Genomic DNA, 25,053 nt, shown 5'->3' with positions numbered 1-25,053 from the left:
TTCAACTTCGACTTATATTCTTTCCATTTGCGGTTGAGGAACTTTAGTACCCAATCATGGCTCTCTGGAGGGAGTACAAACTTTTTCTACACCAAAATAAAGAATGTTATAATAATATTAAATCGAAAAATTAAATTTATAATAGTAAGCAAATTAACATACAGTAGCTATCAAATTAACAATATTAAATTCAATTCTTTACCTGTACAAATTTAAGAAGCTCAACTTTATAAGAAGTGTAATAACCCCAAAAATTTTTTTTTATATATAAAAAGGGATAGAATAGTTCTTTAAAATTGATATAAGGGGTAAAATTGGAAGGAATCAAAAGATAATGGCATAGTTGTAGATATGTTGAAGTGTTAGGGGCAAAATGGGAATTTAATAATATTAAACAAAGGTGAATAGTGCTTTGATGTGATTTAAATGGGGTGGTTGGTGGCTCACGGGAATGAAGCAGAGAGAAGAAAGGGAGGGGTTCTCAGGCGATAGAGAGGAAGAAAAAGAAGAAGAGGAAAGGAAAGGAAGAAAGGAAGAGGAAGAAGAAGAAGAAGAAGAAAAAGAAAGGGAAAGGAATTTCGGGTGCACTTCCAGCTGAAGGGAAAAATGTAGATTTCCTTCTCCTCTACGCAAGGACCTCGATTTCCAAAAAGAAAAAGGTAAATATCCATCCCTATCTAGTCTTTTGATGACATTAGGCTATACAAAGGGTGGATATAGTCTAGAGGGGTCGGATAAGGGTTGTAGAGGCGGTTAAAAGAGGAAGAATCGGATTTTGACAAATTTTTCCGGCACTACGGAAAAACTGTGTCGAAATTCCAACTTTGGCGAATTATTTAGGGGGTCAAACAACCTCCGATAGCAATGCATGTTACCTCTTTGGAATTCCCTATGAGTGTAGAATGTTAGGTAAAAATTTCATCAAATTTGGAGTCTGGAAAGTGGATCAAACCTGGGATGAAGTAACTGGCCGTCGGTCCGGATTACTGTTCATCCGGGTGGAAAATAAGGGATTTCATGCTATAATAGAGTATTAAGCCTAGATCAAGCTAAAAGGGACCTTGTACTCATGCAAGGGAATCCCTGGTATACATAAATGATGAGTTAATTAATTGAAAAAGAAAAAAAGAAAGAAAAGAAAAGATTTAGGGAACGGGAGAGTTGAATCAATTAAAGTTTCCTATATTATAATTGGCACGTAGATTATAGCCCTTGATACAGGACTAAATGTATTGTAAATGCATGTCACAGTTGGGCAAGAAGCTAGGGAACAAGAGGAAGAAGTTCTCCACTGCCAGCTGTAGATTTTTGGAGGCGTATCAGGGCTGTGCCAGATTGACAGGTGAGTGGGAGTCATGTACTTTGCACCATGAGCATCCTTAATTCATTTTCATGAATGTCGCCAAGTGTGAATTGATTCCACTTGAGCTTATTGATTGATATTGTAGTAGATTCCTCTATAATCTTGATTCTCCATGCTTGATTATTCTGTACATGCATTTGAGGGAACATTGAGAGGAATTACGAGGGGTTGATGAGTAATCAAATTGATTCCGAATTGTGAAATGATTTCTTTTGTAAATTGATTTTATTTCCTCTATTTTAAAGACTTGTGAGTCGTAGCTTGATTATACTCTTTTATGAGTAATTAAATTGGTTCCAAATTGTGAAATAACTTCTTTTGTAAATTGATTTCATTTCCTCCATTTCAAAGATTTGTAGAGCCTTTTTAGTGGTATATTAAGTTGTATTGCACTTCCTTGACCCTCACTCCTAACCCTGATGTTAGTTTATGATTGGGTCATGATCGAGTGAGTGGTAATCTTGATTATACTCCTTTTTAGTAGAGTATTGGGAGGGTGCATTATGACATTTATGCATGGCTTGGCAGTATCTGCAGGACACCTACAGTCGATGGGGTTGAACATCGGCTTTTGTGCACATAGTAGCCTTCTGGGTGGGCGGAGCCCAGTCCCTTCCTAAGGGGGACACGGTCCTAGGCGTAGGATCGGCCGGTCCTACGACTTATATTCTGCTTGCCGCCGGGCATAGTAAGACCCCGCGAGGTGCAGTATGGCTTTCCGCGGATGTAGAATTCCCGCGAGGTACCGTTTAGTATATAGATGTGAGATGGATTTCTGTTCTGGATACTAGCCGGCATTTACATGATTAGTGTGGTGTCTTATCCTGCATATGCATGTGACAGTAGGGAGTTGTTGCTGGTTCGCCTGGGGCGTAAAACCCACCTTCCGACAGCTGTCTAGCATTTCCATTATCGATATGGTGTATTATCCTGCATATGCATGTGACAGTAAGGAGTTGTTGCTGGTTCGCCTGGGGCGTAAAACCCACCTCCCGACAGCTGTCTAGTGATGATTTCAGCATATTGACACCTGATTTGTATGTTCCAGCATTATGATCTGTTGAGCATATTCATGAGTAGCATATATGTTTACTTGATTATTCCATATATGCTTCAGATGAGTTGATATTGATTGTGGTGATATTGATGATTTACTCTATATTCTCTATGTTGAGTTCATGTTCATGTTGTTATTGATCTTGAGATTTCATCTCGAGCCATGATTATATTCTGTCTCATGTGCATAGTACTCTCTACTCCACTCACTGAGTATTCATATACTCACTCCCCAGTTTGGTGTTTTTGATTGCAGGGCAGGTATTGTATAGAGAGGAGCAGGGTTAGAGATTGTCTGCTTGCTGTGCCGCTCCATAGTATAGTATAGTATAATCTAGATAGAGGTTTATACCTTTTGGTGTATTATAAACCTTCTGTTGTATATAGTGTATAGTTATAGTCATAGATCCTGTTGTGGATATGGGTTTGACCATGGATGGATTGGAGAGCAGGTATATATATATGTGCAGATCAGTTGTATGCCTGTGATGATACATGTGTTGTCCAGGTTATATTGTGACAGATTATGTGATTGCTGCTCTGACAGGTAGTGTGTTGTATGTATTGAGATAATCCTGACAGGTCACTATAGGAAAGGTGATCATTTTGTGCATGCATCATGCCAAAATTTTCAGAATTTAATAATGATTGATAGGTAATAGGGTTCTACGTGGTGGCTGGTGGCCTTATGCCTACCCGCACCCTAGGACCGTCGCGACGGCCCGCCGGGAACGGGGCGGGGGTCGTGACAAAGCTTGGTATCAGAGCAAAGATTAAGAAGAGTCTTGTCAGAGTAATAGGATGAGTCAGGATTAAGTATAGGATTATACTATGGAGCATAGGATTTTTCTATATGTTAATTTATGAGTCATTTACAATTCAGTAAAATATATTATGACTCAGTTTGTAACGACTGCCCTCTCTTTTTAACTCTTTTAGAGACATATAAAGAATACTTCCAAGGAGAATGGAGCCAGATATAGCATTGGATGCGGGTTCCGCACATGTCGAGCCCCAAAGAGAAAAATCTCCTCCTGCTGATAGACGGAGGGTTGATGATCAAGGAGAGGTAGGAAGTAGAGATGCATTAATGGAACAGTTACTGACGGAGAATCAGGCTCTGAGGGAGCAGATTGCTCGGGGGAAATCTCCTGCCCCGTCAGTAGTATCCATCCCACCTCCTGTAGTTGTGCCAAGAAGTTTGGCAGGCGGGCTCTAGATGATGAGGGGATTACTGTACAGGAATTTCTGAGGCTCAGAACCCCAGAGTTTAAGGGGGAAGAAGGTGAAGATCCTCAGAGATTCCTGGAGGAGACTGAAAAGATGATACGGAGACTGCCCTGTTCTGATGCAAGGGCAATAGAACTTGTTGGGCTCACAATGAAAGAAGATGCCTGGGGCTGGTACCAGAGGCACGTGGAGGACAGATTGTACAGTAGGAATCCTCCAACCTGGGAAGAGTTCAGGCAAGCAGTGATGGATGAGTTTTGTCTCCGGCTGAGAGGCAGAATCGGGCTCTTCAGTTTGAGAGGCTGAAGCAGATGCCCGAAATGAGCGTATCTGAGTACGCTCGTGAGTTCACTAGATTGGGGAAGTATGCTCCTTACATCATCCCCACTGAAGCTGCCAGGATAGAAAGATTCAGGCGGGGTCTGATTTCTCCGCTTTATAATGCAGTACTGGCAGTAGAGGTCCCCACCTTGTCTAGGCTGATTGATAAAGCAAAACAGTGGGAGATCAGAAACAAAGAGGAAAGGGCTGAAAGAGAACAGAGGAAAATGAGTAAGGGGAAAGGGCAAAGCAGCCGAGGTAGATCTGAGGGAGCAAGTCTCCCGGAGGGCCCGACGGAGCAGTCTGTACGCTCAGCTCCACCTGCCCCACGTAAGAGGAAGTGGAGGAGAAGAGGTCAGTCACAGGATGCTTCTCTACCATTAGCACCTCGTCCTCCGGTCACTATGGCCAGAACTGAATCCAAGTTCCAATCATGGCCAGTGTGTGGCATATGTGGGAAGCAGCACCCTGGCAGATGCAGAATGGGTCAGGGAGTGTGCTACAGATGTGGACAGTCGGATCATTTTGTCAGAGAATGCCCGCAGGGTGCCACCCAGCAGTTTATGCCTTTAACATCCTACCCTTCTATGCAGATAGACAGGCCTAGTAGTAGGGGGCCTGTAGGCAGAGGCAGAGGTCAGACACCAGCGTCACAGCAGAGTGTTGGACCATCTCAGCTGTTAGCTCCAGCAGGCAGAGGGCAAGGAAGGGTGTTCACGGTAAATCCACAGGAGGCACAGGCATCAAATGCAGCTGTGACAGGTATGCTCCTCATTGATAAGATTAAAGCTAGAGTGTTATTTGATTCTGGAGCTACCCATTCATTTGTGTCCCCTTATTTTGCTAAAAAGTTAGCTAAGGATAAGATATTGATGCATATTCCCTTAGTTATTAGCACACCTGTAGGGGATAGTATAGAAGTGAGATATGTGTATCCTACCTGTGTGGTAGAGGTAGAAGGTAAGACACTCCCAGTCGATTTGATTGAGTTGGCAGTGTTAGACTTTGATGTCATACTGGGCATGGATTGGTTATCAGACAATCGTGCCACCATTAACTGCCAAGAAAAGAGTGTTATCTTCAGACCTTTAGATAAGGAAAAATTTACATATCAAGGGGACAGGAATGAGATCCCAATGAATTTGGTGTCTGCAGTAAAAGCAAAGAGGCTGTTGAGAAAGGGGTGTCAAAGCTATCTAGCTTATGTGATGGACACCCAGGTAGAGTCTGTGGATCTGCAGCAGATTCCAGTTGTTAGGGAGTATCCTGATGTATTTCCAGGGGAATTACCAGGATTGCCACTTGATAAAGAAATTGAGTTCAGTATTGAACTTCTTCCTGGTACAAACCCTATATCGATTGCTCCCTATCGTATGGCACCTACAGAGCTGAGGGAGTTGAAGGTGCAGTTGCAGGATCTGCTAGACAAGGGGTTTGTTAGGCCCAGTACATCACCATGGGGTGCCCCAGTTCTGTTTGTGAAGAAGAAGGATGGGTCGCTGAGATTATGTATAGATTATAGACAGCTGAATAAAGTGACCATCAAAAATAGATACCCACTCCCCAGGATAGATGACCTGTTTGATCAATTACAAGGGGCTGAGTACTTCTCGAAGATTGATCTGCAGTCTGGGTATCATCAGTTAAAAATCAGAAAGGAAGATATATTGAAGACTGCATTCAGAACGAGATATGGGCACTATGAGTTTCTAGTGCTTCCATTTGGGCTGACAAATGCCCCAGCAGCATTCATGGATTTGATGAATAGGGTCTTTAAACCCTATCTTGACAGATTTGTGATAGTCTTTATAGATGATATCCTCATATATTCTAAGAGTCAGGCTGATCATGAAGAGCATTTGAGGATAGCACTACAAACCTTGAGAGAACATGAACTGTATGCCAAACTTACTAAATGTGAGTTCTGGCTACAAGAAGTTGGATTCTTGGGACACATAATATGTAAGGAAGGAATCAGGGTGGATCCCAAGAAGATTGAGGCAGTTATGGATTGGCCGAGACCAACAAATGTAACAGAAATCAGGAGTTTTCTGGGTCTGGCTGGGTACTATAGGAAGTTTGTAAAGGACTTTTCAAAAATAGCTACCCCATTAACAAAGCTGACTCGGAAGCAGGTTAAGTTCACTTGGACAGATTCTTGTGAACAGAGCTTCCAGAAGCTGAAAGATTGTCTCACATCAGCTCCAGTTTTGACTCTACCCACAGATACAGGCGGGTTTGTAGTCTACTGTGATGCTTCTAAAGTGGGATTGGGATGTGTGTTGATGCAGAATGGCAAGGTGATTGCATATGCATCCAGACAGCTAAGAAAGCATGAAGTAAACTATCCCACTCATGACTTGGAAATGGCTGCTGTCATATTTGCATTAAAGATATGGAGGCATTATTTATATGGTGAGAAATGTGAAATATATACTGATCATAAAAGCCTCCAGTACATTCAGCAGCAAAGAGATTTGAATCTCAGACAGAGGAGATGGATAGAGCTGTTGAAGGATTATGACTGCCAAATCCTGTATCATCCGGGCAAGGCTAATGTAGTAGCAGATGCATTAAGCCGGAAGTCAATGGGCAGTTTATCTCACATCTCCATCCAGAGGAGAGAGATAGTCAGAGATCTGGCAGATTTATTTGCTCAGGGACTATCTTTTGAGTTATTAGAGGTTCGTCCTTTGATTGCATAGTTTCAGGTGAAACCGAGGTTGATAGATGAAATCAAAGTTTCACAGGATTTAGATCCAATCCTTGTGAAACTGAAAGGAGAAGTGCAATCAGGACAGTCAGAAAGGTTTCAGATTGTAGATGGAATGTTGAGGTGTGGCAGTAGGCTATGTGTGCCAAATGTGGAAAATCTGAGACAGAGGATTATGCAAGAAGCACACAACACTCCCTATAGCATTCATCCTGGTTCCACCAAAATGTATCATGATATCAAAGGCATATATTGGTGGAACGGATTAAAAAGGGATGTAGCCAAATATGTGGCTTCTTGTTTGACTTGTCAACAAGTGAAATTTGAACATCAGAAGCCAACAGGGCTTTTGCAAGAGTTACCTTTGCCCGAGTGGAAATGGGAAAGGATAACTATGGATTTTGTGGTCGGGCTGCCCAGAACACAAAAAGGATATGATTCCATCTGGGTGATTGTGGATAGATTGACAAAATCAGCCCATTTTCTACCGGTGAAAACCACATATTCAGTAGCTCAGTATGCTGAAATATATGTGAATAAAATAGTATCCCTGCTTGGAGTGCCAGTTTCTATTATATCAGATAGAGGTTCATAGTTTATCTCTAGATTTTGGCAGAAACTCCATGAGGCATTAGGAACTCAGCTTGATTTCAGTACAGCATTTCACCCTCAAACAGATGGGCAATCGGAGAGGGACCATTCAGACCCTCGAGGATATGCTTAGAATGTGTGTACTGGATTTCAGAGGTAGCTGGGACAGATACTTACCTTTAGTGGAGTTTGCATATAATAACAGTTATCACTCCACTATTGGTATGGCACCTTATGAGGCACTTTATGGGAGGAAATGTAGATCTCCCTTGTGCTGGTCTGAGATTGGAGAGAAGCACCTAGAAGGACCAGATTTGATCAGAGAGACATCAGAAAAAGTGCCAATGATACAGGAAAGGTTGAGGACAGTGTTCAGTAGGCAGAAAAGCTACTCAGATGTCAGAAGGAGAGATGTGCAGTTTGGCACGGGGGATCACGTGTTCCTAAAGATCTCTCCTATGAAAGGGGTAATGAGGTTTGGAAAGAGGGGCAAGCTTAGTCCCAGATACATTGGCCCCTTTGAAATATTAGATAAAGTTGGCAATGTATCTTACAGATTAGCACTGCCTCCAAACCTCAGCCATGTGCATCCAGTATTCCACATATCTATGCTCCGGAAGTATGTGCCGGATCCATCTCATGTGCTATCAGTGCAGGAAGTTACACTAGAAGAAGATCTTTCTTATGAAGAACTTCCTGTCGCTATTCTTGATACTCAGATCAGAAAGCTGAGAAATAAGGAAATATGTATGGTAAAGGTCCAATGGCACCGGCACAATGTTGAAGAATGCACTTGGGAGTCGGAGCAAAGTATGAAGAGCAAATACCCTCACCTCTTTGAGTAATCAGGTAATTTACTCTTTTAAATTCGAGGACGAATTTTATATAAGGAGGGGAGGATGTAATAACCCCAAAAATTTTTTTTATATATAAAAAGGGATAGAATAGTCCTTTAAAATTGATATAAGGGGTAAAATTGGAAGGAATCCAAAGATAATGGCATAGTTGTAGATATGTTGAAGTATTAGGGGCAAAATAGGAATTTAATAATATTAAACAAAGGTGAATAGTGCTTTGATGTGATTTAAATAGGGTGGTTGGTGGCTCACGGGAATGAAGCAGAGAGAAGAAAGGGAGGGGTTCTCAGGCGATAGAGAGGAAGAAAAAGAAGAAGAGGAAAGGAAAGGAAGAAAAGAAGAGGAAGAAGAAGAAGAAAAGAAAGGGAAAGGAATCCCGGGTGCACTTTCAGCTGAAGGGAAAAATGTAGATCTCCTTCTCCTCTACGCAAGGACCTCGATTTCCAAAAAGAAAAAGGTAAATATCCGTCCCTATCTAGTCTTTTGATGACATTAGGCTATACAAAGGGTGGATATAGTCTAGAGGGGTCGGATAAGGGTTGTAGAGGCGGTTAAAAGAGGAAGAATCAGATTTTGACAAATTTTTCCGGCACTACGGAAAAACTGTATCGAAGTTCCAACTTCGGCGAATTATTTAGGAGGTCAAACGACCTCCGATAGCAATGCATGTTACCTCTTTGGAATTCTCTATGAGTGTAGAATGTTAGATAAAAATTTCATCAAATTTGGATTCTGGAAAGTGGATCAAACCCGGGATGAAGTAACCGGCTGTCGGTCCGGATTACTGTTCATCCAGGTGGAAAATAAGGGATTTCATGCTATAATAGAGTATTAAGCCTAGATCAAGCTAAAAGGAACCTTGTACTCATGCAAGGGAATCCCTGGTATACATAAATGATGAGTTAATTAATAGAAAAATAAAAAAAAAAGAAAAGAAAAGATTTAGGGAACGGGAGAGTTGAATCAATTAAAGTTCCCTATATTATAATTGACACGTAGATTATAGCCCTTGATACAAGACTAAATGTATTGTAAATGCATGTCACAGTTAGGCAAGAAGCTAGGGAACAAGAGGAAGAAGTTCCCCACTGCCAGCTGTAGATTTTTGGAGGCGTATCAGGGCTGTGCCAGATTGACAGGTGAGTGGGAGTCATGTACTTTGCACCATGAGCATCCTTAATTCATTTTCATGAATGTCGCCAAGTGTGAATTGATTCCACTTGAGCATATTGATTGATATTGTAGTAGATTCCTCTATAATCTTGATTCTCCATGCTTGATTATTCTGTACATGCATTTGAGGGAACATTGAGAGGAATTACGAGGGGTTGATGAGTAATCAAATTGATTCCGAATTGTGAAATGATTTCTTTTGTAAATTGATTTCATTTCCTCTATTTTAAAGATTGTGAGTCGTAGCTTGATTATACTCTTTTATGAGTAATTAAATTGGTTCCAAATTATGAAATAACTTCTTTTGTAAATTGATTTCATTTCCTCCATTTCAAAGATTTGTAGAGCCTTTTTAGTGGTATATTGAGTTGTATTGCACTTTCTTGACCCTCACTCCTAACCCTGATGTTAGTTTATGATTGGGTCATGATCGAGTGAGTGGTAATCTTGATTATACTCCTTTTTAGTAGAGTATTGGGAGGGTGCATTATGGCATTTATGCATGGCTTGGCAGTATCTGCAGGACACCTATAGTCGATGGGGTTGAACATCGGCCTTTGTGCACATAGTAGCCTTCTAGGTGGGCGGAGCCCAGTCCCTTCCTAGGGGGGACACGGCCCTAGGCGTAGGATCGGCCGGTCCTACGACTTATATTCTGCTTGCCGCCGGGCATAGTAAGACCCCGTGAGGTGCAGTATGGCTTTCCGCGGATGTAGAATTCCCGCGAGGTGCCGTTTAGTATGTAGATGTGAGATGGATTTCTGTTCTGGATACTAGCCGGCATTTACATGATTAGTGTGGTGTCTTATCCTGCATATGCATGTGACAGTAGGGAGTTGTTGCTGGTTCGCCTGGGGCGTAAAACCCACCTTCCGACAGCTGTCTAGCATTTCCATTATCGATATGGTGTACTATCCTGCATATGCATGTGACAGTAAGGAGTTGTTGCTGGTTCGCCTGGGGCGTAAAATCCACCTCGCGACAGCTGTCTAGTGATGATTTCAGCATATTGACACATGATTTGTATGTTCCAGCATTATGATCTGTTGAGCATATTCATGAGTAGCATATATGTTTACTTGATTATTCCATATATGCTTCAGATGAGTTGATATTGATTGTGGTGATATTGATGATTTACTCTATATTCTCTATGTTGAGTTCATGTTCATGTTGTTATTGATCTTGAGATTTCATCTCGAGCCATGATTATATTCTGTCTCATGTGCATAGTACTCTCTACTCCACTCACTGAGTATTCATATACTCACTCCCCAGTTTGGTGTTTTTGATTGCAGGGCAGGCATTGTATAGAGAGGAGCAGGGTTAGAGATTGTCTGCTTGCTGTGCCGCTCCATAGTATAATATAGTATAATCTAGATAGAGGTTTATACCTTTTGGTGTATTATAAACCTTCTGTTGTATATAGTGTATAGTTATAGTCATAGATCCTGTTGTGGATATGGGTTTGACCATGGATGGATTGGAGAGTAGGTATATATATATATGTGCAGATCAGTTGTATGCCTGTGATGATACATGTGTTGTCCAGGTTATATTGTGACAGATTATGTGATTGCTGCTCTTACAGGTAGTGTGTTGTATGTATTGAGATAATCCTGACAGGTCACTATAGGAAAGGTGATCATTTTGTGCATGCATCATGCCAAAATTTTCAGAATTTAATAATGATTGATAGGTAATAGGGTTCTACGTGGTGGCTGGTGGCCTTATGCCTACCCGCACCCTAGGACCGTCGCGACGGCCCGCCGGGAACGGGGCGGGGGTCGTGACAAGAAGGAAGTATATCATTCCACTTATGATAGTTGAGCGGACACAACTGACCCCTACGCGCAACTGATCCTAAGAAACTTGATAAAAGGCTTCCAGCCCTCTTGATGGGCTGCCCTAGTTCGTTGCATTCGACGACCATCTTCTCATCCTCACGAAGCTGCCACACATCCCGTGCTCGAGAGGAACCCCGTGTCAACCTCACTCTCCCTTGTTCATCTATAAAAAATAATAATTAAAACATTGGAGGCAAATTAATTAAAATAATTAGATTGTAAATGAACTTAATATATGCACTTTAAATCAAATTACCTTGGATATGCAAGTCATCCATAACCTCCTGGCCTGGATGTTGCTGAGACTGGAACTCATGCTGAGACTCGGACTCGTGCTGCTGGGGCTGCTGGGATCGCATGGACTGAGCAGAAGAAGATCCCACCTGAGACTGCTGGAACTCCACATCTCTGAATCGTTTTCCTCGGTGCATTTTGTTACCAAGCAAGTACTTAAGCAATTGAAATCTGTTTAAAAATGCAAGAGTAACTAATGCAAGAGTAAAAAATGCAATTAATAAATAGGGCATTTTTTTCTTACTTCTGAATCAACAACAATAATTGTGAAATGTGATTGCGGATAACTTCACGGCTCTTTCTTACTGCAGATTCTTTGTACAAAAGAACAAGCTCATCTACCAATCTGAGCACAAGAATAACAAGTCAGCAGGAGCTTCTATTCAACAGAATCCACAACTAAATAATTAGCAGACTATCTAAATTATAAACGAGATTAAAATACAAAATATTTTCACCCAAGATTCAATCAAGAGTTCAAGATTTCCATCTTGTTTCCTGATGGGAAGGATGGGCTGCCAAAAAGGAACTAATACAGATAGAGACAATTAACACCAAGTAAATTCATCCAAACGTAATTATATACCATTCGCTTCTTCCATGATAGATAATATTAGATACATTTATATGTGCTTCTAAACTTGTGATAAACCTAATAAGCAGAATAAACTTTGGGAGAACAAAAGGAATGCTTATATACAATTAGATGGACACCGGCTGAATTTTTGAGCAATCTTAATTTTCATCTGAATAGAGTTGTACAAGACAAAATCATATCAACATGAACAGTTAAGCATACCTTTCAATATATGGTGATCTCCTGATCCATGTTAATTTAATAATTGTATGTAGCCGTTCAAGAACCTGCAAAATGATGGGATTGGTTCAAAATATTCAACCATCCAAATCCACCACTAAACTCCATATTGTTTACAAACACCAACAAGTACTGATCAATTTATATCCTTGTGCCGCAAAAATTGGAAAATAGAGGAGCAAGTACCTGTCTAGCACTGCACCATTGCTTGGGAACTAACAGTACATAATAAAAGGCAAATGATAACAAGAACACAGTACGTAATAAAAGGCAAATGATAACAAGAACACAGTACATAATAAAAGCCAAATGATAACAACAACTTATAACCCCAAACAATTGGTCAAGGCATGTCAGTTATGGTATGATCATACTCCAGGTCCAGCTGCCTAATGCTTAATGGTTTTCTGTTTGCCCCAAAATGCTCGCATGCAAAGCCTATGCCACTTTACTAGTATAGATAAAAGAAAGTTGTTTTAGTGCATGGTACCTCTATATGCTTATTTGAGAGCATCCATGTGAGTTTATGAACATAAATGCATGCATACATTATGGCATAACAAAGTATATAATGCCACTTTACTGGTATAGATAAAAGAAAATTGTTTTAACGCATGGCACCTCTATATGCTTATCTGAGAGCATCCATGTGAGTTATGAACATAAATGCATGCATACATTTTGGCGAAACAAAGTATACACCGTGTCATTTTTATTAGACAGACCAATTTATTGATATAATATATGCCAAACAGCAGATTAGTACTTTGTTGTTCTTTATAATCCACAAACATCAAGTTTCTAATATGTTTTTATCTGTAAATAAATTGAGCATATCTTAATTATGTATTTATGCGTCCACCACTCACAAAAACCACCATATACATGTAAATACAAACAAATAGACATATACATACACTTTGAGAGAAAGATTGGACATCGTCCAGTCCTACATAAATGCATACAAACATACTACATTCATACATATATTTGAAGAAGCCGATGATTAGTATTTTGAAGCACGTCATGACATCAGCAGAGCCATAGTGCAGCAGGGACCATGCACCAGTGTTACTACAATTAAATGATTCATATTCTAAAATGATCTGAGCATTAGAAATTTCCAAGTAGCATTACTTGAAAAATTAAGCATGGGTTTCAAAACATGGACCAAAAATTGTTTTGCTGAAGTCTGGCTGGTTTCTAATAAAGAAAACAGATGTGTGAGAGCAAAGTGTCATGAAGGAAATATATGGTACCAACTATTAACAAGGATGTGGTAATTCTTCTTGCACAGTGAATGGAATATCTAGTAATGTTTTCCACTAAAAAGGAAGAGTCATACAACAATTACCTCACCCTTCGTACGCATGCAGAGCACCGGAAAAGAATGACTTAGAAATAAAGCAAACTGGTACAATATGCAAAGAGAAATTCTGAATCAAGGTTTGACTCACTTTTTTTAGCGAGCTTTAAATAAAGTTCTGTCTAGCAACCTATTGCATGTGAAAATAACACTGGATCATTCATTACACATGACAACATAATATTCTTGTAATTATGAAAGGAGAGAATCCAAAATAACATATTGCAAAGCTAAGGGAATGATGATTACAATCAGTTTCTTCTTGCTCCACGAGATGCATGAGATGTTGCTTAATAGACTATTCCTAAGCCCCCTGGTAGCACTGAAGTATATTCCAAATATTTTACATTATTGGTTAAACAATTTGCAGTACCAAAAGTAGCAATAAAACAAATTCATACGCTACTAGTAGAAAAGTCAGTATCGGTAACATAGAAACAGACTAGAAAATTTTTCTTACCATTATGAAACTATACTCTTTCATTGTCTATCAGTCGGCATAATATTAAAAGACATACACTGAGTATAAGTCTCATTATCCTCCTCTTCCAACCCTTTTTCTATATCATACAAGTCCCTAGGTTTAGTCTTAATGACAACAGGCCAATCTTTATCTTTTGAGTCTTGTACAAAAAATACTTGTCGAGCTTGAGATGAAAAAATGAATGGGTCATCTTTCAATAGCACACCGGTATGCATCAACTTTGAAAAATTTACAAGTGTGAAACCATTTATGTCTTGTCTCAAACCTCTAGATGAGTTTATATCCACCCAATCACAACGAAATAGTACTACCTTAAAGTTTCCATAATAATCCAGCTCATAAATATCCTTCAGTGCACCGTAATAAGATTTTCCCTCCGCATCAACCATAACCCCACTGTTTTGGGTTTTTCTAAATTTCTCACGTTCTTTAGTATGAAATTTGAAACCATTTATAATTAACCCATCATATCTGTTGATAATATTATTCGGACCTCGAGCAATGACTATTAATTCATTGGAACAATTTTCCTCCATCATCGTGGGCACCTAAAAAATTATAGAAGCAATGATTAATTATTCAATGACAATGTATTAAAAAATTGTGAAAATACCTAATGTATTAAATGTCTAACCTGTTTGAATAGCCATTCAGGAAATAACTCAACCAACCATCTTTGCTCAATCCTTGGGGTAGGACGAATGTTATTGTTGATGCTTCGCTGAGTTACTAAAAATTCTCTGCACGATCAGAAACTCTTTAGCTAAGCATTTATATCTGATATGACAGATAAGAAGATTACAATCATACTAACCTGCGATACTCGGATATTATATCACTATGAAGTAACACATAGCGATGTGCTTGTGCTAATGATTTTTGGTCAAGAACAACACTTTTAACTGTCCCCAAAACTCTTCCCGCAGATGAGAACTTGTAAATTTCTGCATTCTCTACAATATCAAAATTTCTTGGAGGTCGATTGAGAGCAGTTTCAACACCTTCGAGATATCTCGAGCAAAATGTCAAACACTCCTCAGCAATATATCCTTCAGCAATCGAGCCCTCGGGATAGGCTCGATTGCGTACATAATCCTTTAAGCGCATCAGAAACCTTCAACGAGAAATTTTTAAGATTAATATCAACACCGATATGATTTATAAATATAGACATTAGAGTTTAGCAAAATCACCTCTCAATAGGATACATCCATCGGTATTGAACCGGTCCACCAAGTTTAGCTTCCGCCGCTAAGTGAATGAGTAGATGAACCATAATAGTAAAAAATCCAGGAGGAAAGATCTTTTCCATATGGCATAATGTAAGGGCAACATTAGACTCCAATTGATCAAGCACCCTAGGATCAAGAACTTTTGAACACAATGCTTTAAAAAATGATGACAACTGAGAAACAATTACAAGAACTTGTTTCGGCGTTGACGATCTTAAAGCCAATGGAAGTATATCTTGCATCAAAATATGACAATCGTGACTTTTAAGATTTGAAAGTCTTCGCTCTTTAAGATTTACGCACCGTGAAATATTCGATGCATACCCATCAGGAACCTTCATATTTTTCAGAACCATTAGAAAAAGATCCTTATTTTGAGTAGACATTGTGTAACATGCAGGAGGTATAAAAAATTTATCATTAGAAAGCTCTTTCGAATGAAGCTCTTGTCGTATGCCCATATCTTTCAAATCAAGACGCGCTTTCAAGTTGTCTTTGGTCTTTCCATCAAGATTTAACAATGTTCCAATCAAGTTATCACAAACATTCTTTTCTATGTGCATGACATCAAGATTATATCGAAGAAGATTATACTTCCAATAAGGTAAATCAAAAAAAATACTCCTTTTTTTCCATAACTGTTTCTGTGTAGAAGCAACCAATGTGTCATCATCATTTTTCTGTCCATATGCATTGTCATCATTCTCAAAAAAGTTAGCATCCTCTAAAATCTCTGATATTAACCCTTCATTTAATGAGCTACCAACATCCTCCCTTCCCCTCTTCTTTAAACATTTGGAGACCTTACCAGGTATGTAATTTGTGCCATGCATTTGTCTAAGAACTTCGGTACCAGTTGGTGGAATAGGGGTAGAACGCAACTCTGTGGTACTATCAAACAGATCATTCTGAAATCGAAATGGATGGTTTGGTTCTAACCATCGACGATGGCCCATATAACAGAACTTTCCTCCATTTTTTAACCAATATGAATGGGTTGAATCTCCACAAGAAGGACATGCAATACGCCCCTTAGTGCTCCAACCGGATAAATTAGCATATGCAGAAAAATCATTAATAGTCCATATAAGAGCTGCACGCAATTTGAATGTTTGACCAGTAAAAGCATCAAATGCATCAATACCCTCCCATAACTGTTTCAATTCCTCTATTAAAGGCTGCAAAAAAACATCAATATCATTACCTGGGCCCTTATCACCTGGAATAACCATTGACAAAATGAGTGAAGACTGTTTCATACACATCCATGGTGGTAAATTATATGGAACCAAAACAACCGGCCAAGTGCTGTATGTAGAACTCATAGTTCGAAAGGGATTAAACCCATCAGTAGCCAAACCCAGTCTGACACTGCGAGCATCAGAAGCAAATTCGTGATGCCTATCATCAAATGCTTTCCATGCTAAACTATCTGCTGGGTGTCGTAACATTCCATCTTTTGTACGGCCTTCGTCATGCCATCTCATAGAGGAAGCCGTCTTTGATGATGCATACATTCTTTTCAATCTAGGTATGAGAGAAAAATATCTCAACACTTTAGCCGGTCTTTTCTTAGTCTATGCAGCATCCACTTCATTCAAAAAATCATGCTCATCTTTAGATTTCTCCCATCGTGAAGATCCACATATTTGGCACGACTCTTCGTTAATATTTCCACCACGAAATAAAATACAGTCATTCGGACAACTGTGTATCTTCTCGTATCCAAAATCTAATTCTTTTACTAATTTTTTGGCTTTATAAGAAGATGATGGCAAAGTAACGCCTTCCGGAAATGCATCATTTAATAATTGGAGAAGCATAGTAAAAGACTTGCTAGACCACCCATTCAAATACTTCAAATGGAATAAATGCACAAGAAAAGAAATCTTTGTAAAATTCTTACAACCCGGATATAGTTCTTCATCACAAGATTTCAGCAAGTTATGATACCGAGCTGTGTCATCATCAGAGTGTATATGTTCTTCAACATGCATAAAATCAGTTGCTGTACGCTCATCACCTATTTCAGTTGCTTCTTGTCCTCCACTAATATCTGTTAAATTTCTAATACTATGTCCAAGAGCATCTCTGAGTAAGCCCCTTATATCATCTTCTCCTACAGATTTTTTTTCTATATTACTGGATGCAAAACTAGAGGTGTCTTCTATATACGAGGGTTAGTTACATGGAGATGACAATATCAACTCTCCATGAAATACCCATTCAGTATAACCTCTTGTAAAACCATTCCACACTAAATATTCTTCAACAGTTTTTGGAGCAAGAGAAGAAGCATTTACACATTTTCGACATGGACATAAAATCTTTCCATTCATATTAGATTTCTGAAAAGCAAATTTAACGAAATTCTGAACTCCATTCAAATATTCGTCACTGTATCTCGGCTTATTCATCCAACTTTTGTCCATTCTAAGAAAAAACAAGGTAAATGATACAGTCAAAAATATGCATGCGTACACTGACTCAAGCAAAATTAAGTTAAACAAATAGCACTTAATCAATTAATTCAATGATTGCATAGCCTACATTAACTGACATGGTCTGAAATCCCTTGCCAGAAGTAAATGAATGCTTCAATTGAAATCCCTTGCCAATTAAAAAAAACCCAAATATTTAACTTTTCCATCAAGCATCAATTACATACAGCAATTAAAAAAAACTTGATCACCAATATACATACAGCAAGCCCAAGACTATAGGATGTAATTATAATTAGTATCTATGAATAATACTTTCTGCACTTTGCTTTTATATTCATATTTAAGGACTCTACGATGACTTAATGATAATATATGACATGGAAAAAATAAACGTACTGATCCATATCTTCAAGCATTTCATTGTAGCATTTCCATATATGACATGGAAAAAATAAATGTACCGCTCACCTCATGTGAGCTTAATTACCTCCTTTAAGCTAAAAAACGTAGAATGGAGAAGGCTATATACGATCCAAAGAATGGCGATGTTTCACTTTATTCTCGCTAGATGGCACACATATTCCAGCTAATGTTGGATCATTTGATGTGTGTCAATTTATGTAAACCATAAACCAGGCAGTGAAAGGAGTATTTGAAGGCTCTGACCTCAATGCATCAGGACTGTTTTGAAGACTATGCCCAGAACATACGATTGTTGCAACTAATTCAAATGGAGGAAAGGTTAGGTGGATGGTTGTGCATGGAATGATAAATTGACAAATCGGTACAATATTTTATTTCTCCTTTTTCATAAAAAAAACAGGGTATTGGATCAAAACTAGTTTTTCTCAAAAATAAAAGCAGAAGCTGTATGATGGCTTTTGTGAATCAAAAGTATGTGAAGACAATCTTCTAGAATAGTGGGTTGTTTTATTTACCATCTCTCTCTCAACAGCACCCCCCATCCCCCCAACACACACACACATCAAATGATTAATGCAAATGAAAGGCTAGTTAATGTTACAAAGAACAAAAGTTCTTGACTTTTACATTAATATGTATGGTGTCAATGCCTTTTATGTACTCAACTATCAGCATGTTAATATTGGCAAGCAACAAACACACATGTTGCTGTATTATAGCTACATATATAATTTATTATGTTCTACATTTAAGAGCTATTCTAATTAGAATTATCACTGTTATAATAGATGGTTATATCAAGGATGACTAGAATTGCAGTTTGAGCCGAAGATTAATGCTAAAAATAACATCTAACAATAAGAACATTTTGGTAATTAGATGTAGGGGCTGGAAATTGATAGTCTACAGTGGTGATTCTTTCATTTGAAATTTGTTTGAAAGAAGTATAGCATAATGAATATATTCACAAGAGAATTTTAACTAGGTGATGTAGAGGTATTGTTCTGAATATTTTGTATCATTGTTGGAGGTCCTTGAGACTTGAAAAGTTTTACGAAGTTCATTGTGTACTGAAAAATAAGTATATCAATGCAAAAGCAGCAGGTCTAGATTACACACAGAGAAATGAACAATATGGTAGCAAACTCTAATAAGAGGAGCTTGTATTTGTGTCCAGCAACCAGAAGATGCTAATGGAAAACCGAGAAAGAGAAAAAGAGTGAAATTTAAATAAGAAGATTAACAAAGGATTTTTTTTTCTAATGGTAGGAGAAAAATTCCCAAACTCAACCTAGCTTGACAATCATTGTTAGAGGTCCTTGAGACTTGAAGAAAAGTTTTACAAAGTTAACTGTGTACTAAAAAATAAGTATATCAATGCAAAAGTAGCATTACTAGATTATACACATAGAGAAATGAACAGGATAGTGAGCTTATATTTGTCTCTAGCCCAAGCCAAACCTCAGACATCTGTAAGGAATTCCAAAATAGGTATTCCAAAATCTGTAAGCTAAAACTTGCAAAAAGATAAACTTGCTAATTTACAGGTCATATATGGAAATGCTAAATGCAAAACAAATGCATAATCTAATCGGACAAACTCAGTGAAATAAAAGTAAGAGAGCAAACGAAACCATATATTTCCAAGACTACCACCTCAAAACTTAGAAAATAAGCTAACAAAGCAAAGGAAACGCCAGAATCTGTACATTTACAGAGAATTCTAAAGCATAAACCTGAGATTAAAAAAAGGACAGAGGGAAACGAGTTCTCAAGTACCTGATAAGAGAGCAAGTCTTCCTTTGATAACTTTCCCAAATTTCTAAGCCAACGAAGAGATCTGAAGAGCAGTAGATCTAGATCGCATGCAATCGCTCCAATCCACTGAAATGAAAAATATTAATACAGTAATGAATGAACATTCCTAAAATAAGGAGACAGAAAGAGAAAGATATATAAATATCTCCAGGCAGAGCTCTCTTTTTCTGAAAGAGAAGAAGATAATCCTATGATCCTTGATCGAAGCAAGAGAAGAAGATAATCCTTGCCGGCTCCAAACTTCAAACGCCGTGTGAGTGCTCTGTGGCGGAGGAGGAGGAAGTCGTCCACGAAGAGGAGGCCAACGAAGAGGGGAGGAGGGGAAGGAGATGCGGCGGAGATCGGTGAAAAGGGCTGAGGACGGAAGGGGTCGGTCGCCGGAAGGGGACGGAAGGGCTGAGGATTTAGGGCTGTGGGCTGTGGGGGGAGGGGATCGATTAGGTTTTGTGGTGGGAGGAGTGAAGTCCGACGATGCTTATAAGCGTCATCGTATTTTTACATATGCCGACGCTTATAAGCGTCGGTAATGGTTTTTTTTCCGACCCTCTTTACAAGCGTCGGCGGTTACTGTCGGGGGAAAAAAAAATGCCGACGCTTTTATTTAGCGTCGGCAATATAGAGTCGCGATAGGCCTTTATTGTTGTAGTGAAGTGATCCGAAATCCTTGCTTATGTTAATGTGTTTATCTTTCATTGGTATCAGAGCATGTTTGTTCGATTTCTGAAATGTTTTGAAGTGAATATTACATGTTTTTAACATCTTAAATCCATTGCTCTCGCACTCACCACCTTGAATGGCCATTAATGGCGGTTTTGTTTACACATAGAGTTAGGCCGTGATTTTTTGCATGAAGATACTATATGATATGTAGATGATATCTGGAAAGTTCGGTGATGTTTAGTGCACTGGTTTGAGATATATAAATTCATAAAGATCAAAAACCCGGAATTTTGAACCTTGATAACTTTCTCCACAATTTGTTTTGGGAAACGAAATTTATATCAATGGAAAGCCCTTGAAACAACCTTTCTATCCATATATAATACACTCAATTTCGTTCACTATGGAGGGAGAAACAAGGCCCGAAAATTTCAAGCTTGTTTCTGCAAAATTTTTTTTTCATGTGAAGAAGACCTCCCCTTTTTCTCCCACGCGGCCACCTCATGAAAAAGGGAAGCCCAACTGTCCCAAACCCTTTTTTTCTCCCCTCCTCATCTTCTTCTTACTGTTTTTTTCATCCGAACATCTTGAAGAAGAGAAAGGAGGAGAGATGGGTTACGTTGGGAAGAATATAATATTTAAACAAAGAAGGTTGAGCTCTGTAGCCGGAATTTGTAATCCAAGTGGGAGCGCATTTGGGGGTTTGAACGCTTGGTCACGCCTCTGAGTCTGGGTTTGGTGGTGTAAGAGGCTGGCTCGCTCGCTCCAAGTTGAGTAGCGAGATGTGTAGCTTGAGCGAAGGTTTGGGCCGCGCATCTTCTGAAGCGGAGGGGACCGCGTGAGGCTGGTTTCACAGAGCAACGTACACCTCCCGCTCTCAACGGTGGAAGTTTAACGGGCAGGCCACCAATTTTCTGGAGAGAAAATTTCCAAACATGGTTTGGAGAAGTATATTGAGACGTAGTTTGTACCATTGAATTCAAAATAATAATAATTAATTTTCTAATTTTCTGTATTTTTTTTTAAAATATTTTTTCGAATATAAAATAATTTTTTTATTATTTTTATATTCGAAAATGAGTTAAAATTATAGAAAAATATTTTTTTGAGAAAAAAATAATAAATAAATAAATAAATTCTGAAATTTTTCCAATCATACCGTGATTGTATGTGTGACATTTGGAAATTTTGAAATTGAATGTTCCTGTATCCTTTAATTGTGTGTTATTATATTTCAGTGTTATGCCTAAGCATTTTTTCCATATTTGTTGTAGGAAATAATGCCACGAGTACCACTCTTAGTGAGGGTTCCGAGGGCAGCAAGGACTCCGGAACAAAGGGCGAGGCTTAGAGATTTGTTGCACACATTACGAGTTATAAGGATGGATCCTAATGATGACATGATTTTACATATACAAACTATTCATTATATGATGGAAGAAATCATTCATCTAGGACATGCGTTATGTCAACATCAACGGTACCAAGTATTGTATGATTCTCTATTTGGATCATGGCAACAAGTTCTAAGAGATATTTGGAATTCCTTAGTAGTGAGAGATTATGCTCAATTGGTGAGAGCATTTATAAAAGAGTATTTAATGCATGAGATTAGTGGAATTTTAGCAGTAGCTGGAGGTCATACCATTAGTAGAATAATGGTTCCTTGGATCGAACAAATAGTATCAACTATGATTCAAAAAGAAATTGAGGATACTATTCCAAGGAGGGTTCGGGTTCTTAGATGGCAAAATCACTAGTTGAAAATAGTCGATGCTAGAATGACTTATATTCTTTACTTGTGTATTAATTATTTAAATTTTTTTATGATAATAAATGTCTCCATGTTTATATAATTTTTAATGTTTTAGTATACATGTTTAAAGTGGGAGTTCTAAGACTTACTATATAATTTGTCTTAAGAACTAGAACTTTGTCTGCTAAGAATCAAAATTAATGTTTATAGTGAATTTTCAATTCCATGCCATTATGTGAATTAGCATTAATTTTATTTGTGTTTAGTGGCAAAGAAAAATATGTGTTGTGTTTGGCATTAATTGTGTGCATGTTTGTCTTTATGTAGAAATTTAGTTTTCTGCAATGGCTTCAGCATCTTAGAATATAGTAGTTGAACTTAATAAGGGTGAGAAATTGAATGGTGAAAATTATAAAATATGGCAAATGAAAATCCAATATGTATTGGAGGAACAAGAGGTGCTGGAAGCCTTAAACCATACCATGAATGAGCCTGAGGATGGAATAACGGTTCAACACATAAGGGATAAGGAGGCTTATATTGCCTGAAAAAAGAAGAACTCAATTGCTCGGATTACATTGCTGAGTAGCATGGAAAATGATATCATGCGAGAGTTCAGGCCTTTTGAGATGGCAAAGGAAATATGGGAAGCATTAAAAGAAAAGTTTGGTGGAACTTCTGTCACCAAACTTAGGCAGCTGACCATCAAGTTCGACACATATAAGAAACGCACTAATAATAATATGAAGCAGCATTTAAGGAAAATGTCGAACATGATAAGTGAACTGCGAGATGCTGGACATGTGCTAACTGATGAACAACAAGTTCAAGCTATAATTCGATCTTTGCCTCATAGTTGGGAGCACATGAAAGTTCACTTAACCCATAATAAAAGCATTAGAACTTTCACTAATGCTGGTCGTCATCTGGAATTGGAGGAATGTCTTGAGGCAAATAAAACCACTAATGAAGTGTATACGGCTAACACTAGTTCGCAAGGAGCTTCGGGCTTCAAGCGAAATCATTTTAGTGGTCATTTTAAGAAAGACAATGGTAATGGCAAGTCCTCTAAGAAGCTCAAGCATAGCCAGCCGGGCAAAAGAAAGCGTCCTTTTAAGAGGAACAAAGCAAAATTGAGATGTTACAACTGTGGCAAGAAGGGTCACTTTGCTCGTGAATGCTCCGAGGCAAAGAAGGTAAAAATCCTTAGCACAAATATAAATATGTCTTATGTTTCAAGTTCTGTGTTCTTAGCTGAATCTCATCTTTTGTGGACTGTAGACTCAGGGACCACAGACCATGTAGCAAGAGATCGAGACGCTTTCGTGGAATATCGTCGAATTCCACAAGGAGCAAGATGGATATATGTGGGAAATAATTCAAGAGTTGAAGTAAAGGGGATTGGCACCTGCAAATTAAATATGCGAGGTGGTCAACCCTTAATTCTACATGATGTATTATATGCTCCAGATATTCGGCGAAACTTAATTTCTGTTGTTATGTTACTTAAGTTTGGCTACATCTTAAATTTTCATGGTAATGGTGTAGACATATTGCTAGGGACAACTTATTATGGATCTGGTTATGTACTAAATGGTTTTATTATACTTGATACTGATTATAGTATGTGTAATGTAATAAGTACTGTTTTTTCCTTTGTTACATCTACTAGTAATCCAAACATGGATGAAAATATTTGGCATGCTAGGTTAGGTCACATTGGGCAACAACGAATGAATAGATTAGCCAAAGAGGGATTATTAGGCCCTGTTGAAAAGGTTAATCTAGCTATATGTGAATATTGCTTAGCAGGAAAAACAGCAAGAAAACCATTTGGTAAAGGAACTAGAGCCAATTTTCCATTGCAATTAATTCATTCTGACATTTGTGGGCCGATGAATGTAAGGGCAAGACATGGAGCTTCTTATTTCATCACATTTATTGACGATTATATACGTTTCAGTTATGTCTATTTGATATCTCATAAATCTGATGCATTAGATTGCTTTATAAGATATTTAAACTTTGTTGAAAATCAATTAGACCAGAAAATCAAAGTGTTAAGAACTGACCGTGGATGTGAGTATTTGTCTGATCAGTTCAAACAAATTTGTGATGAAAAAGAAATAGGTAGACAGTTAACTATTCCTAGTACTCCACAACAAAATGGTGTTGCGGAAAGAAGAAATAGAACCCTATTGGAAATAGTTAGGTCTATGATGGCACAAGCTAATTTGCCGATCACCTATTGGGGTGATGCATTATTAACAGCTGCATATGTACTTAACCTAGTGCCCTCAAAAATCAGTAACTTCCACCCCTTATGAATTATGGACCGGTCGCAAGCCTGACCTAAGTAATTTAAGACCTTGGGGATGCGTTGCATATATTCATGATTCTTCTCATAAATATGGAAAATTGGGTCCAAGGGGCAAAAAGAGTATTTTTATTCAATATTCTGAAAATTCCAAAGGATATGTGTTTGTTGGTAACACTGACAATGGAAGTATTACTGAGTTTGAATCTCGTAATGCCACATTTTTGGAAAATAATTTTCCAAATCAGGATGAAATAAATAAAGGTTTATCTTTATTTGAGATAGAAGACC

The 25,053-nt window shown here is 38.4% G+C and overlaps 1 protein-coding gene across 1 annotated transcript; it reads right to left on the bottom strand.

Moving 5' to 3' along the window:
* Window positions 1-6,706: 6,706 nt before the first annotated feature.
* Window positions 6,707-11,592, bottom strand: LOC120110940. The gene is made up of 3 exons (XM_039126993.1): window positions 11,408-11,592; window positions 11,099-11,314; window positions 6,707-6,744 (listed from the first exon to the last, which is right to left on the bottom strand). Exons 1-3 carry the CDS (start codon window positions 11,580-11,582, stop codon window positions 6,707-6,709), a joined length of 429 nt encoding a protein of 142 aa, XP_038982921.1. The 5' UTR covers window positions 11,583-11,592.
* Between the last annotated feature and the right edge of the window lie 13,461 nt (window positions 11,593-25,053).

This window comes from Phoenix dactylifera, chromosome 5, assembly GCF_009389715.1.
Source record: "Phoenix dactylifera cultivar Barhee BC4 chromosome 5, palm_55x_up_171113_PBpolish2nd_filt_p, whole genome shotgun sequence".
Taxonomy (NCBI): domain Eukaryota; kingdom Viridiplantae; phylum Streptophyta; class Magnoliopsida; order Arecales; family Arecaceae; genus Phoenix; species Phoenix dactylifera.
Note: the sequence above shows the minus strand (reverse complement) of the source record. Positions and strands in the feature narration are given on the sequence as shown.

Excerpts from the sequence above, each read along its gene's own strand:
- LOC120110940 (XM_039126993.1), bottom strand. The coding sequence starts at position 11,582 with ATGCACCGAGGAAAACGATTCAGAGATGTGGAGTTCCAGCAGTCTCAG. Across the intron at positions 11,315-11,407 it reads GGATGACTTGCATATCCAAG|ATGAACAAGGGAGAGTGAGG; the intron begins GTAATTTGATTT and ends TATTTTTTATAG. Across the intron at positions 6,745-11,098 it reads GAATGATATACTTCCTTCTT|TTTCACAAGGATTGGATCTA; the intron begins GTCACGACCCCC and ends TTCTCCTTTCAG.